Genomic DNA, 13,742 nt, shown 5'->3' with positions numbered 1-13,742 from the left:
GCCCACCGGTCGCGGGCCTTCCCCTTATTGGGGTGGGCTTGCTTTTTTGGCAAATACTGCCCGCTAGCACGCCACCAAGCTCCCAGTTAGGGTGCCTCCCACCCAAAAGGGCCCGGTGTTCGAACGGACGAAGCAGTTTCGCGTCGCGATCCTGCACGTGGAGTCCCGGAAAAATTGGCAGATTGGCCAACACGGCACATCCACATGCTATATGGTCCGCATCGCGCGGAAAAGCGGGTCATCCTTGGCACCCCTGGGCGCGTGGCAGGTGCACGAGCTTTACTGCCTGCTCCTGGCTCCTTCACAGGGCCGCCTCTTGGGTTCGGTGGCGTGTAAGGATAAGCAGTTTTATTTATTTGTTACCGCGCTGTGGTGGTCTCGTTTCGTGATTTTTTTTTGCCTTACTTTGCTTTCCTTTGCCAGCGGTTCCTTCGATTCCTCGCTCCATTTGGAAACCCCCCCCGTTTTTTTTTCGGGGGCGAAAGGTTTATGTCACCCTTCAGGATTTGCGGCTCGCTTTCGCAACGCTTCAGCCACGGGTGGTGAGGGTGAAAGTTTTCATTTTTCACAGCTCGTAATTAGTTCGCGAACCCCCTCCTAGCGGGTGTTGGGAGGCCAGTATAGAGGCCGTCTCCTTTTTTTGGGGCCACCTCCGCATGAGCATTAGCGTGCCGAACGTGCATATTACACCTCAAACGGACCTTTTAATGGCTGGAGCGTTGCGGTCGTGCGCTTTTCCACACGCCGTTTATGTGGCCATTTTTTTGTTTTGAGCTTTCTGTTTTCGGACACAACACTTTGCCCAGGTGCTTTGAAACAACGACTATTTGCGCGAAGGTAAATTAGTACCAGCCTCTCACAACGTGGATATGACCATACCATCGTTTGGAACAGCAACCAAACCCACCTGAACCTCTTCAGTAGATCGAATGCGCGGATCGTTATTAATTGCCGCCCAGGCATCAAAGCTTGTGTGTGAGGATTTTACGTTACTTTCCTGCCTCGTCACCTGGTAAGTCGACACAACGCAACGTTTCGTCACTCGTCAAACAACGCACTCAACCTCAATCCGGTGCCTAGGGCTGACCTTCTTCCGGTGTGGGCAAACGCGGCAGCATCGAGGAAGGACCACGGTAGGGCGCCACTCGCACGCAAGAAGGTCACTTGGGTGTAAATCACGGCACCGGCCCACTCTCGCACACACGCACACGCGATATCACACCCCTTCTGAGACACACTTGCACGTGGTCGAAGGGTTGCGTTCGTTAAAAGTCCATCACACTGCGCGCTAGTAACCGCTCATCGCCACCTATGTTGATGCAATTCGTGTGATGAACCATTTTCTGTGTGTGTGTGTGTGTGTGTGTGTGTGTGTGTGTTTGCGTATGTGTGTGTGGCGGAAATGTTTGGTGTTTGCTTCGTGTTTTAGCACCCACAGGCGAGACGGCAAAGTTCAAATCGCAAGAGCCCGCGCGAGAATGACGATGGGTGACTATCACTTAATTAAATCGACACACTTCGATGGCGTTCGCGCAACGTTGGCATCCGCTTTTGGGGCTTGCACGCGGTAGCGGGTGAAGGGCCATCGCATCACCGAACGTGGCACGGGTTAATCCTAGCGAGTCCCAACAGCAGCAACAACAGAATCAGTACAGTAACAACTAGCGAAGGAAATACCCTACATACAATCGTGTATCGTTCAAACCCGGGGTGAGAGCGTACAGGTCTACAAGCCGTAAATTTGGGGCAGCAAAAAAGGCAGCAATTTACACACACGCACTCGCCAGAACCAAAAATAAAAATGAAGGGATAAAACTGTACAAAACCGAACCCGCCGTTCGGGTCTTACCGGTTGCGGTTGGGAGTTTGACGCAAAAAAGAGGAGAGGGATCAAAAAGAAAGCTAAACAGGCTCAACCGGAACCAAAAACATGTGTACTATGAAACAGGATCTAGCCTCCTTGCTACGGGCGGTGGTGGGAGTCAAAAATCAAAAGCCCAATCCCGCAAAACCCCCGATCGAAGATGGCCGCAGGAAACGCTTTGCTGGTTTTCCTTTTGAGGCTTCCGTGCCTTCGTTACCTGGGCCCCTGGGGTCCTGACGACTGCCTCCGGGCTCCGGGAAGGTCCTCCCGGCGTCACCAAACTCCAACGACTGACTGTCCTGGGCCGTGGTCCGTACCGCGTGGAGGCAAAAACGGGGCCGTTGTTTTGTCAAAACGCTAAGGAGACGGCCCCGCGTTACTCGGCGGCGTCGGCGCACAAGGACTCGTGAGGACGCGAACCCGAACCGGGCCACGGAAAAATCAAAACAAACTGACGCCGCCAACGATGGCGGCACGCAAGAGGCCGCACCTTTCGTTTCGGGTTGCGCGGTACGTGAAGGCAAACGGAAGAAAGTAGGGCTAAGAATGGCTCCTCGTTCGTGCCCTCGTAAGGGGGTGAGTTTCGGGAAGGAGTCAGAACTGGCTCCACAGGGTGGTTGTGAAATCCGAGCGTTTGGGAAAATTTTGTGCCTATTAAACGCGACCCAACATAGTGTGATCTGTTATGGAGCGATTTACTGAAACGATCATGCCTGATGCACTGATGATGATCGGAGAAGTACTTATCGCGATCTATTATGGTCGGGTCGTTTTTGGGCTCACCCACGTTAATTGATTCCTTACGGGTTGGATTAACGATCTCGCCGTATTTAATTACCGTTAGGCGCGAGAGCCATAAACGGAATTATCATCATTTGTTAATTGCTGTCGTTACTTCTGCTGATCTATTTTCGTTCCCTTTCGATTTCAAACAAACGATCGCTCTTTACAAGGCAAGCCGGCTTTGTTTCGATGCGTTCCCTGTCAAAAAGGGTAGAGTTTTCCATTAGCGGTGGCCTCATTTATTGGCAACAGATTGTCTCAAAACTCTCTCCCCCCCCCCCCAAAACGCAAACAAAAAACGCAACTAATAGCAAGCATGATTGGCAAAATACACCCGTAACGCTATCAGTGGTCACATCTAAACGCCTATTATACGCCGCTTAGCATTCCGCAGAAGCTCGGGCATTAAAAACTTCCCCCACGGGTCGACTCACTTGCGCGCGGAAACTGTGTCAAAACTGGCGCAAAGACGTGCCGTGGGTCGCTTACGGTGACCTGCGATTATGCCACCCATCGATTAGTTTTCGCTAGCAACATAATTGGAGGCGTACGTGCGCATTCCTCTTTCGGGTTTGTGTTCGGAGCTTTTTCCAAGCCGTTTCTTTTTGGTTCCTTCTTTTTGTCGAACCACCCCACGGAAGTGCGCCTCCATCGGAACAGATAATAACGGCTGCTTCCCAGGTTTCACTTCTTTCGCCCCCCCACCATCTTACAACTATCCTTATTCCATCTCTTTCACTCCACCAGCGAGCGTTTGTCACGCGACGCACAGGTTTACTGCTTTAGTTGCGCTCGCACGCAAATGAAGCTTTCGCGGTTGGGCAGGAATTTTTCGGCCATTCCGATGGGTGGACGGACAAATTGGGTGGTTTGGGTTCGATGGAAAATTGCCTGAAAAATAAAACGCTGTGTGGCGCACCTCCTGCTTGTGGGTGGCGATTTATGCACGCATAATTAGCCCGCGTTGTCGAACATCCTCGTAGATCACACATGTGTGAGGTGGGAGTTTGTATATATGTATAAACGCATACCTGAAAGCAGAGAAAAACACAATCGATTAGCTGATTGTCACTTTTCAATTGCGTATCGCGTTTGCAGCTGAAAGTATTCGAAAAGTCCACGTGCTGTCGTTATCGGCTAAATATAACGCTCTCCCGGCCCGTGTTGCTAGACCTTTCGGAATCGATTAAACTAATGAGTGTATAGTCTGCCTCGTAGGCCCTTTGCCGGGGCTCTATCGTCGTCAGCGATCGACCGCGCCTTATCTGTGCCGCAGCCCCCTAGAGCTCTGTGACAGAGGAGTCTCGGTTAAAGGCGCGGAATAAATCGATGTTGGTGGGGTTATTTCCGTCATAAGCCATCGATGTCCACTCACCACCAGCTCGAGTGCATCGGTGGCATTTGTGGCAAGTAAACAAGGGCATCGCGGAAGTTGTCGAAAAGGATGGAAGAAGAAATCACTGCACCTGCACGGGTGGCACGAAGGTCCCGGGAAAAGGTTTACTTCCCGAAGTGAAGCCCCAGGAAGAACGGAGACCTAAACCTCCCTTAATTACATCATTACACACGTCCACGGTCATTGGGGCGAAGGGTTGCCTAATTGAATTAGACCACTTGTTGGGTAACTTCCCACGCCCTTTATGGCCAGCGTTCTAGCGAGTGTTCAGCGTTCAGGATGGGCCAAAATTACCTGAATAATCCGTACCGCGACTGATCTCTCAGACTGGCAGCTAGGACACGGACACACGACACTTACCGACTATCGCAGGACAACTGGTCACGGTGTGCGAAAGCGCAACCCGAGCCAATCCACACCGGAACCCACCATTTTGTGAGCCCACTGGCCGTTTCACCCTCCCAAGGGTCCTTTGCAGCCCTGAGGCACGAGATACCATCGTGAACTTCCCGCCCCAGGTGGCTTCTCTTTGGCACTTTCCCGTACCACCCAGCACGCGGCCTGCGTGCGAAAGTTTTCCACGCGCGAAGCTCGAGCGACTTGGCTGCCCCTAAGCCAACCCAAATAAAACCACGGGTATTTCCACGCGCACGCCAATCGATACGCGAGGGCTTGGGCGCTTTGTTCGGTCCCGGAAGAATGGCGAAGGGTTAAGGGCCACCCCGAGCCAGCGCGGATTTGCGATGGCTCTCCGATCATTAGGGAGCCATCGTCGGGTGCGAAGGAAACAACTCCACCCCATCCCGGTAGCCTGGCAACGGTGGGCCGTTGTTTTCGGCTGTAAACTCCACGGTGAGCCGGTTATTGTCATTAACAAGGAAGTTCATTCACCAAATGTCTGCCTCCGGCCTCGACAGTCGCGTGCCATGCGCAACCTTTCGCCGGGTCACGGGACTTGGGGTATGGAAAAACACTGGGGGTTAGTGGAGGATTGGATTGTGCCGCACCCGTCGAGTGGGCGTCCAAACCCGGGTGGGGTCGCTGATCACACCGTTTCGACTGAAAGGCCGCCCTCGCGTTTGCCAAAACGCGCGCATAATCAGACTCATTTAATCAATCGTACGCGGTCGCAAGCAGGGTGCACCCATGGACCGCCATCGTGCCCATGCGCTATCAAACCATCAGCTAATGAAGCGTGACGGCAACGGTTCATGTTACCGCGCGGTCGGGCGTCATATTTTATGTGGTTTTATGCACACAGAAAGCGGTCTTTGCAATCGAATCGCGCTTCAGCGTTTGCCGGGCTACTTTGTTTCTGTTCCTCGTGAACGCGAGCTGTCATATTTTGACGTCGATTTGTTTTTATGGATAGTGTATCTTAGTACATCGGTGGCGTTGCGTGTCTACTAGTGGAGACTGAAAGCGAAAGCGTACCTGTATTGCGGCGCTGCAAGCTCGCAGCATCCGGAAGCGGTGGCTTATTCTCGCTCATCGTCGCCATGGCGGAGAGAAAAGTTGTCCTTCTTTCTTTCCGGAAAAGCGCTCTCGCGTCGAAAGTCGAAGGCTCGCCGCGATGCTGGGTACAGACGAACGGCTCCCGGGAGAGCAGATGCGCTTGTGTGCGTGTGCTCTCTGGCGATAATCCTGATGGCGCCGCCGTGTGCCGCCTGCCGTCTGCTTCTTGGCTAGCCTGCCCGGTTGTTGTTGTTTTTGCGGTTTTCCACTTGTGCTCGAAATCACAAAAAAGCAGGACAAACGTTCTGGGGGGGGTGTTTGCTCTCTACGATAGAACACTCTAGAAACAAAATCACCAACCACTTTCGTTTCCTCGCTCGTGAACCCACACGAATGCACCTTGCACACTCACTCACGCCCGTACGTATCCTGGTGGTTGCTGTATTTATTTTGCTCCCTCACCGAGTATCGGAGCACTTTTACCTTAATGGCTGGCGGCCACTTTTGCACTTCACATTTACCGACAATATTTATAAAAAACAGCCCGATGGCCCGATTGTAACCGAGAACTATTTTTAAATTGGCCACCTTCGCATCGACCGTTGTTGCGGACTAGCGCACCCCACGGCTACTATGCTCGCGCGATGGTGGTGGTGCGATGTTTTTCTTCTTTTTTAAATTGCCCTTTTTCCTGCCCTTCTCACCACCCGTTCCGCCCTTGAATCCGTAATCAAACAGTGCGCAAATGTGGCGTTCAATTTCACCAAACACCTATGCTGGGACGACACCACGCGTGAAACTCGCGGTCAACGTGACCTAACGTCCGATAGACGATAGCAAACCACTACTGCACGAAGGGTCGAATCGTGAAACGCAAATGGTAGCCGTGGCGCAGCATCCACCCTTCGCTCTGGAACTGAGAGGTCAGACAAACGCTGCTAGGGGGTTGCACTACGAAAGTCTCACCACCTTTTGGGGAGGGGTGCGTTTTTTGTTGTTCTTGTTGTTGTTGTTGCCTTGAAGAAGGTGTTGTCGCTTCGGACGCCGTCTAGCGAACTCGCGCACACGGGACAACGGAATTTCAAACGCAACGGTGAACACACACACTCGCGATTGGCGCGGTTCTGCTTGACCTAGGCGTGCTGCAACAGCTGCAGGTTGGTGTTGACCGAGGTAACCGTGGCAGATAGTGCGTCCACTGACTCGTCGATGAAGCCGATGAGCTGCTGGATTAGGAATGGCCGCTTTGGGCTGGGGCCAACACCGACACTGCAGGAGAGCGACAGAGAGCGACCGTACCCTTGTGGAAGGTGTCTAGGGCTTGCCCGATAAGACCACTGAGCGAAGTGATAAAACAATGATGAGCTGCGAGCGGTTGTTGGAACGATGCCCGCGGCGGTACGAGCGCATGCGTTGTTGGTGTCGCCATGGCGTTTCGAAACGACCGTTGGGAAAAGCGTAGGTCATCCCTTCGTTTCGGACGTTCGGGGGGTTTGGAAACTGACTAACGAAAGCTTTCACCCTTAAAAGCGCCCCCGGTTCGGAACGTGGGAAGTGAGCGTCGACTGGCGTGAACGTGAATCGTTGTAGTGAGTATTTGCTCACTTCGTCTCACCGAGCGCCCATTTTGGGTGACATTCGTCGTAGGGGTGCACTATCGAGGGGTTGGTTTAAGCTCTTCACTTGTTCGATGTAGGGTAGAAGATGAACGAAATTCAACACGATGCGCTGTAGCATGTTGTGGGTGGAAAGTTGATAGTATGACGCGTCTTGAGCGTGAAAAAAATCGTGCTCGATGAACATTTCTATAAAGGTGCAAAGGTTGTTACGTAATAAACGGAACTCCCTAAATGCACATACCTATTCATAGCAATGATGGATTGAGTAATAATAAACATTAAATAATAAACATTGGTTTGCTTGAATTGAGCATCATGTGTCATAAGTCTGATTTTTTGTTACTCGTCTTGTTTTTCTTCCAGTATGTACTAATAGTATTGGCCCAGCTGGTTAACGTTAAAAATGCAATTCCCTGCTTCAGTTAGTGTTTGATTTAGAAATCGCTGGTGAGTGATATTTTTCGCACAATGAACTGAAAAGTGCTAGGGTTACTGAACGCCGGGCCTTCGATAATGATTGGATAATTCATTACGAGTAAAAATTAGAGTATAATTTAAAAACATATTTCTAGCTCTTGGCAAATTTTAATAGCAATTATTCTTATTTCCATGTTATCATTGCAAAAGCTACTCCCATGGAAATTCATTAATCTAGAAATCTAAAACTTGCATGGAGATTTAAAATAAAGTGTAAGAATGATGCGTTACTATCTCCTTTCTAGTCAATTCTCGTATTCGATTAGGTGGACCAATAAAACCAAAAAAGGACGTCGCGGAAACATCAAACAACACAAACAGGTCATCGAAGAAAACCACTGACGATCACTGGCCGAGAAATGTACCAACGTTCATCGCCGCACCAGTTTAAGGACGGTTGTTTCTTTTCGGATCTTGCCTTCCACAGCAGCTGCATCTTGCTGACCTCTTTATGTAGAAATTTATTTAAATCTTAACAGAAAAATAGTAATAACCGCTTCCGTATTTCCGATGTTGCTGTTACGGTAGTTCGTTTTCTTGGTTGCATTTGCTTTTCATGCTTGCTTTGTTTCACTTGCTGCTGCTCTCTCAACTGGAAATTTCAGTGTTGATGATGTTCGCAGATGTTGCTGTTGTCAAATTCGCCAGGTTTCCATCGTTGCTGTCTGTCTTGTTTCCGATAGTGAAGATGTTGTTTCTCTCTAGATATTTTGTATTATATAAATAGCTCGAGTACGGCGATTACGGGTGGTCACACAATCTCTGAAGAAATGCTGAAAATAGAAAACGAATGCGAACGGTTTCAGGCCTTCGGTTCGGTGGAGTTGCGGCAAACACCGCGGCGCATGAGCATAAGCGATTGCGTAAATTAGCGCATAGCAAGTGAGAGAGATAGTAAGAGAAGGAGAGAGAGAGAGAGAGAGAGCGAAAAAAATTGTTCATTTCGCCCACTCCATTTTTGGCAGCCGATTTTCCACGGGCACAGGAATGCGCCTACGTGAGGATCGCCGCGTCACGGATGCGCGAGGGAGGCGTTATTCTGCGTATAATTAAGTTAGCACATCTTTGGGTGGTGTAAGTAAGGAATATCGAGTCGTTTTTTTTTTCTTTTCTGTTAGTCATCTTTCCCAGCAAATGCTAGCAAGCACAAGCGGATCATCCTGGCGATGGAGCCAAGCGATCGAAGCCGAGAACGAGAACATATACTTACGAATACTCTTTTGTGTGCGTTTGTTGGTATGATGACATTTAGTGGAGACTTTGAAAAAGTACACAATTGAGCTAGCGATGAATTTACTTAACGTGGTCAATGACAACCATGTTATCCATCATCTTCTTGAGGAACGCTGTTGGTGTGTCCATGCGAAAAGTGCACGTCCATCCATAAGGGTGAACATGCGCAGATGAATGCAGTGACACATACAGTGTTAACAGAGACACGAGTAATGAACAGACATTGATGACGAGGTAGTGAGGTTTACAACAGGTGCAGGAGGTCCAAGAGAAATTCACATGTAAAGACAGATCATCGGATGATTAGCACGGTTTCGGTTGTTCTTGCGGAGTATGAGCCCCCAATGGGCACGCGCAACAAAGAAAACCCTTCATTTAACGGAAAATTCGGAAAACCCCACAGGTAGAACGTTCGGGGCGATACTTACGTGCGTATGGGATGTTGCCGTCATCGTCCTCGGGGTCCATGCAGTCCTTGAAGACGTTTTCCAGCTCCATATCGTCCAATCGCTCACCTGTAGCGAAAGCGCAACAACGAGAGAGTATTTTTAAGTCACCTCACAGTCGTCCTCATAAGACGCGCTGTACGAACGTACCGAGAGCCGTTAAGCTGTGGGTCAGTTCTGCCAGCAGCATGGTGCCGTTCTCCTCCTTGTCGTACAGCTTCAGACACTCGAGGAAGTCCTCGAAGCAGCCCTGTTCCTTCTCCTTCTTGACCTGGGAGAAGATCGGCAGGAACTCGTCGAACTTGACCTTCTTCTCACCACGCTTCTGGGTGCCACCCATCTTGCCGATGAGGTCCAGCGTCGGGTTCAGGTTCAGGGCGCGGAGGGCATTGCCAAGATCCATGGCGTCCATCTGGCCGGTACCTTCCCAATCGTAGACGGAGAAGACGAACTGGGCCTCTGGAAGCAGTGTGGGATAAAACCGACGCGCGTTAGGGATAAAACCGTTCTTTTGCGGCACACCGTGCGATTGCACCACGGAACAACTCCTCCTGTCGGTCAGCCTGCAGGATCACAAGGATCCCGCAAAGCCGGAAAGACCAGGCAGGCGAGCACGGGCTCAAATTACTCACTCTCAATTTCAACATCCTTCAGATCGTTGGCCTGAGCAAGCGAGCATCGTCAGTGAACCGGAAATGAACCGAGGAAAGAAAAATACAACCGTTAGGAACCGTCGAATCTCACATGGCCGAGTCTGGTATATAAGCCCTGGCCGTCATATATAAGTCCACTGCGGAGTGGACAAGTACGCTTTTTCTTTTCGCTCTTCTTGCTTTCGCTTCCAATTTTCACACAGAACATGGCTGCACTCGCGAAACTCCCTATCACGCGCACTCGGGATCACCTGAGCGCTCGATCTTTCCGATTTAAGCAGTTTAACAAACGCGCTATCACGTCCAGTTTTTCAGGTGTGTGCCAATCCTTAACGCCCTTCAGCAAGGCTGCATTCGCTGCTGCAAAACTCACCATCTTGTGATCTTGTGTAGCTCGCGGACCGACTCGGACTCAACTGCGTACTATTCCAAACCACTGTTCACAGAGCACTGAAGTGATCACATTCACGAATTATATTTAGCATTCACAGGTTGGGCCTCGCGATCGAGCCGTCCCGAGCGGCCAGCCTCAGCGCCGACCCGACCGGACATGCGCCGTGTGTCCTTTTGCCACCGCCCATCCCAGACTCCGCCACGTGTCCTGTCCCGCCTAATTCACTTGGCGCGTGTGTTAGTTCGACACAGCGCGTGTGTGATGGTGGTCAAGCCGACTTGATTAGCTGGTTTTCCGCTAAGACCGGCTTGGGGTGGTGAGCGAGAGTGTCCCTCCGTTTGCTCCAAACCTGACTCTCCCTCCTCCCCCCCCCCATAAAGCCTCCCATGAGGGAGGTTTGGGTGGGGTTTTTCCTCCCACTTCTGCGCCTCATTGCACCCTGCCCAGCTAGTGCCAATATTATTTTCACACCAAATGGCGGGATTTTTGTGGGCCATGCTGCCACCGTTGCTCCGTTAGCGTGCTCATTTTTCGTCCTAAAGTTCATCTAGCGCCGTCCCTGTCGCTCTCGCTTTCGGTGGTGGTGTTGCCGTTCTTCGCAACAGCCACAGCAGCAGTAGTAGCCAGTGCGACGTGCATCTTCGTTAAGCGAGTCGATTGCGCCGCCGCACAGCTCGCGGAGTCTATTTTTATTCGCGCAAGCAAACGGTGCCACATGGGCAAGAGTCGAGCGGCAGAAGAAGAAACCATTACAGCACGGGATTACGGGTGTGGGATCCTTCCGCGCAGGGTTTGGGGGCCGTTCTGGACCGGAGCAAATCCTGCCACCGGCGGTGGGAATCGAGCGACTATTTTTACGAGAGTCGGGTGGTGAAAAAATGCGCACCAGAGTCTGACACGCATGGGACGGGAGGATGTTGGTGCGCATCCTTGGCGTCGGGCGGATCGCAATGTTCGTGGCCCATCTGCCATGGCGCTGTGACGCGGTGGTTTGGTTGCATCGGAATTCAATGTCCTGGGTAAACAGGGCTAAGAGAGATCTCTCGTGCGATGCTCGACGACAACAAGTGTGCCTAAATAATGGCCTTTTGTTCGTACAACTCCAGTTCCACCGGATGGAGCAAGTGGTTCGACAATCATGCAGGCAGCACCGGAAAATGCTCAAGTTGGGTGGAATTTTCACCTGGCCACCACTCTCGCGATCCCCCACCGGGAGTGGCCTTGGGGGTTTTTAGCCTCATCTGCTCGCGAAATGTTGAAACGTAAACAAGCGGTTGCGTGGTTAGTTTTCTCTTTTTTTCTACCAACTAATATCTGTCCAAGGTGGCGGATTCGTTTGTTCCCAGAATTAAACAACCTGCTGCCGGAATATAGCGCGAGCGCACTTCGCTGCCGAGTGTTTCGTTTTAGCTTCACTACTTTAAGCCGATCGAAGGTGATCGATGGATAATAGGAACATTGCATTGCGTTACGATCGGAAGACATTTCACGATGCTCTCACGGCATAATATGCGCAAGCAGCGATGCAACCATGCCCGCCATACGAACATTCGACTGCAGATGATAAACGATCGTGGGAAATGCAGAAATAAACGACCGTCCATTAATAATCCAAAGCAAGCGTCAATTACCGCACGGCTGTGTCATATCTTGCACCGGCTGTGGGCAGGGAAAATTCATCTGGACCTACGCCTCTGTTTCGCGTGCCTTTCCTCCATCTGTACGATGTAATAATGTTACGCCGTCACCCGATGCTGTTGCAGCCCGCCCACTCGCCCGGGAAGGGCCAAGAAAAGCGAGCCGACAACAAGGAAATCTGCCACGGGGCCCATTCATGCCACCGTCGTCCACCCGCGGCACCCAGCCGGGGGTGGGTTTTTCGGTTCAGAAAGCAAAACCCCACCGGCGGACACCGGTGTCGGAATGTACGAAAATAATACCTCAGTGATTCACGCCCGCCCGTCGAGCCGGGGGAGCGAACTGTGGGCAAAAATTGCGTAGCACAGATTCTATAAATACCGATTTGTGTGTGCGCGAGCGCGCTGCGGTTTAGGGGTGCCTTGCGAGAGCCGGCCGAAAAAAAAACAAATGGAGGTCGCAGCTAGCGGCACCAACCCACACACGGTCGTGCCGTGGCGATAACCGAGCCTGTGTACTACAGGACCCAGCGAGGGCCGATGGCGATGGCGGCTTATCAGTGGAGATAGGTCGAGAATAGTACTTGACGTCGGTAGCGACCCCGGCAGTCCGGTCCGTCCCAGATTGCCTGTGGGGTGCGCGCGGCTGGCACAGATTGTTCGCAACCTAAATTATCGGATGTTTGCCTTGGTTCCACCGCTATCCTGACCATAAAAGGAAGGTCACGACAAATGCTAGCTGGTGGGAACCTGAAATGTGGCACCAGCGCCTGATCCGGTTGCTGCTGGTGATTGGATAAGGTAGCACATTTTCTATGGATTGATTTCTAGACTATGGACAACATTATACTTTTCAAATGTAATAAGTCTCTGCGGCAGAGGGAATTCGAGTGAAGTAATTGCAACTCCTTGGTAACGAACGATTGCGTGTTAACCTGCTATTATATCACACTGATAATAAATCTGTCATCGGGTAGGATTCTGGTTAATAATATTATTCCAGTTATATGTCATAGACTGGCAATCATGTTCCATCGTGGAGCAATATATGTTTTTACATATCTTTTATTACACGCAGTCTTTTTCCTCTCTATCTCTCTCTCCCTCATTCTCGTTTACTTTATATTCTTTGAGCAATGTACCCTAAAACGAACGGTAAATCCAAACCTTCTATCTTTTGTCATTACCTTCTTTCTTAAGTTGAACTCATTAATTGATAACACAAATTCATCAAAATCAATGTGTTATGGACATAAACATTTCAAATCGCCGCTTTAAGAGATATTCCTTGCAACTGGTAACGGAATCCGATAAGTATGGAGTCCGATTGCCATTCGTACCATTGCGTCAGCAGTTATATCAGCTCTCTTTAAATCGACACCGAAAATAAACTTAACATTTTCGAGCTTCAGAACCCATCTATGACTCGTTAAAATCGGCAGCAAAACACGCCTTCAAGGTTGTAAATTCAAGTTTGCATGCAACAGTATGAGCCCCGGTTGCAAAATTCATTACCAACCGAACCAGAACCCAAATGCATCGATACCGTGCGATGGTGCAACTGTTCGATGCACTCCAAGTGCACTCCACGATGCACTGCAAGCAGCACGGACAATTGCAGCAATCGACAAATAATGCATCGAACATGCTCATTTGCCGCACGAACGAATATGTCCCTGTCCATCAAATGACGGCTCATATTTTCGGTTCTCCTTTATTTTTTGTGGGTTGAACCGTACTACGCTCGACGGGTTTCGACGCGTCCATGGCAACCGTGAGCGTTGG

The 13,742-nt window shown here is 50.6% G+C and overlaps 1 protein-coding gene across 2 annotated transcripts; it reads right to left on the bottom strand.

Moving 5' to 3' along the window:
* Positions 1–8,031: 8,031 nt before the first annotated feature.
* LOC128722035 (myosin light chain alkali) lies at positions 8,032–10,396 on the bottom strand. Of its 2 annotated transcripts, XM_053815850.1 has the most exons (6): positions 10,300–10,396; positions 9,906–9,936; positions 9,424–9,732; positions 9,256–9,342; positions 8,805–8,940; positions 8,032–8,367 (listed from the first exon to the last, which is right to left on the bottom strand). In XM_053815850.1, exons 1-5 carry the CDS (start codon positions 10,300–10,302, stop codon positions 8,888–8,890), a joined length of 483 nt encoding a protein of 160 aa, XP_053671825.1. In that variant the 5' UTR covers positions 10,303–10,396; the 3' UTR covers positions 8,032–8,367; positions 8,805–8,887. The 2 variants fall into 2 exon arrangements, with proteins under 2 accessions (XP_053671825.1, XP_053671826.1); XM_053815851.1 differs by lacking the exon at positions 8,805–8,940.
* Between the last annotated feature and the right edge of the window lie 3,346 nt (positions 10,397–13,742).

The sequence above is a fragment of the Anopheles nili genome, chromosome 2 (genome assembly GCF_943737925.1).
Source record: "Anopheles nili chromosome 2, idAnoNiliSN_F5_01, whole genome shotgun sequence".
Taxonomy (NCBI): domain Eukaryota; kingdom Metazoa; phylum Arthropoda; class Insecta; order Diptera; family Culicidae; genus Anopheles; species Anopheles nili.
The sequence above is the reverse complement of the archived record's forward strand: the minus strand, read 5'-3'. Positions and strand labels throughout refer to the sequence as shown.

Bases quoted from the DNA above. Each gene is read 5' to 3' on its own strand.
- LOC128722035 (XM_053815850.1), bottom strand. The intron at 9,343-9,423 runs GTACGTTCGTAC...CTTTCGCTACAG, and splicing joins CCACAGCTTAACGGCTCTCG to GTGAGCGATTGGACGATATG. The intron at 8,941-9,255 runs GTAAGTATCGCC...ACACACCAACAG, and splicing joins CGGCAACATCCCATACGCAC to CGTTCCTCAAGAAGATGATG.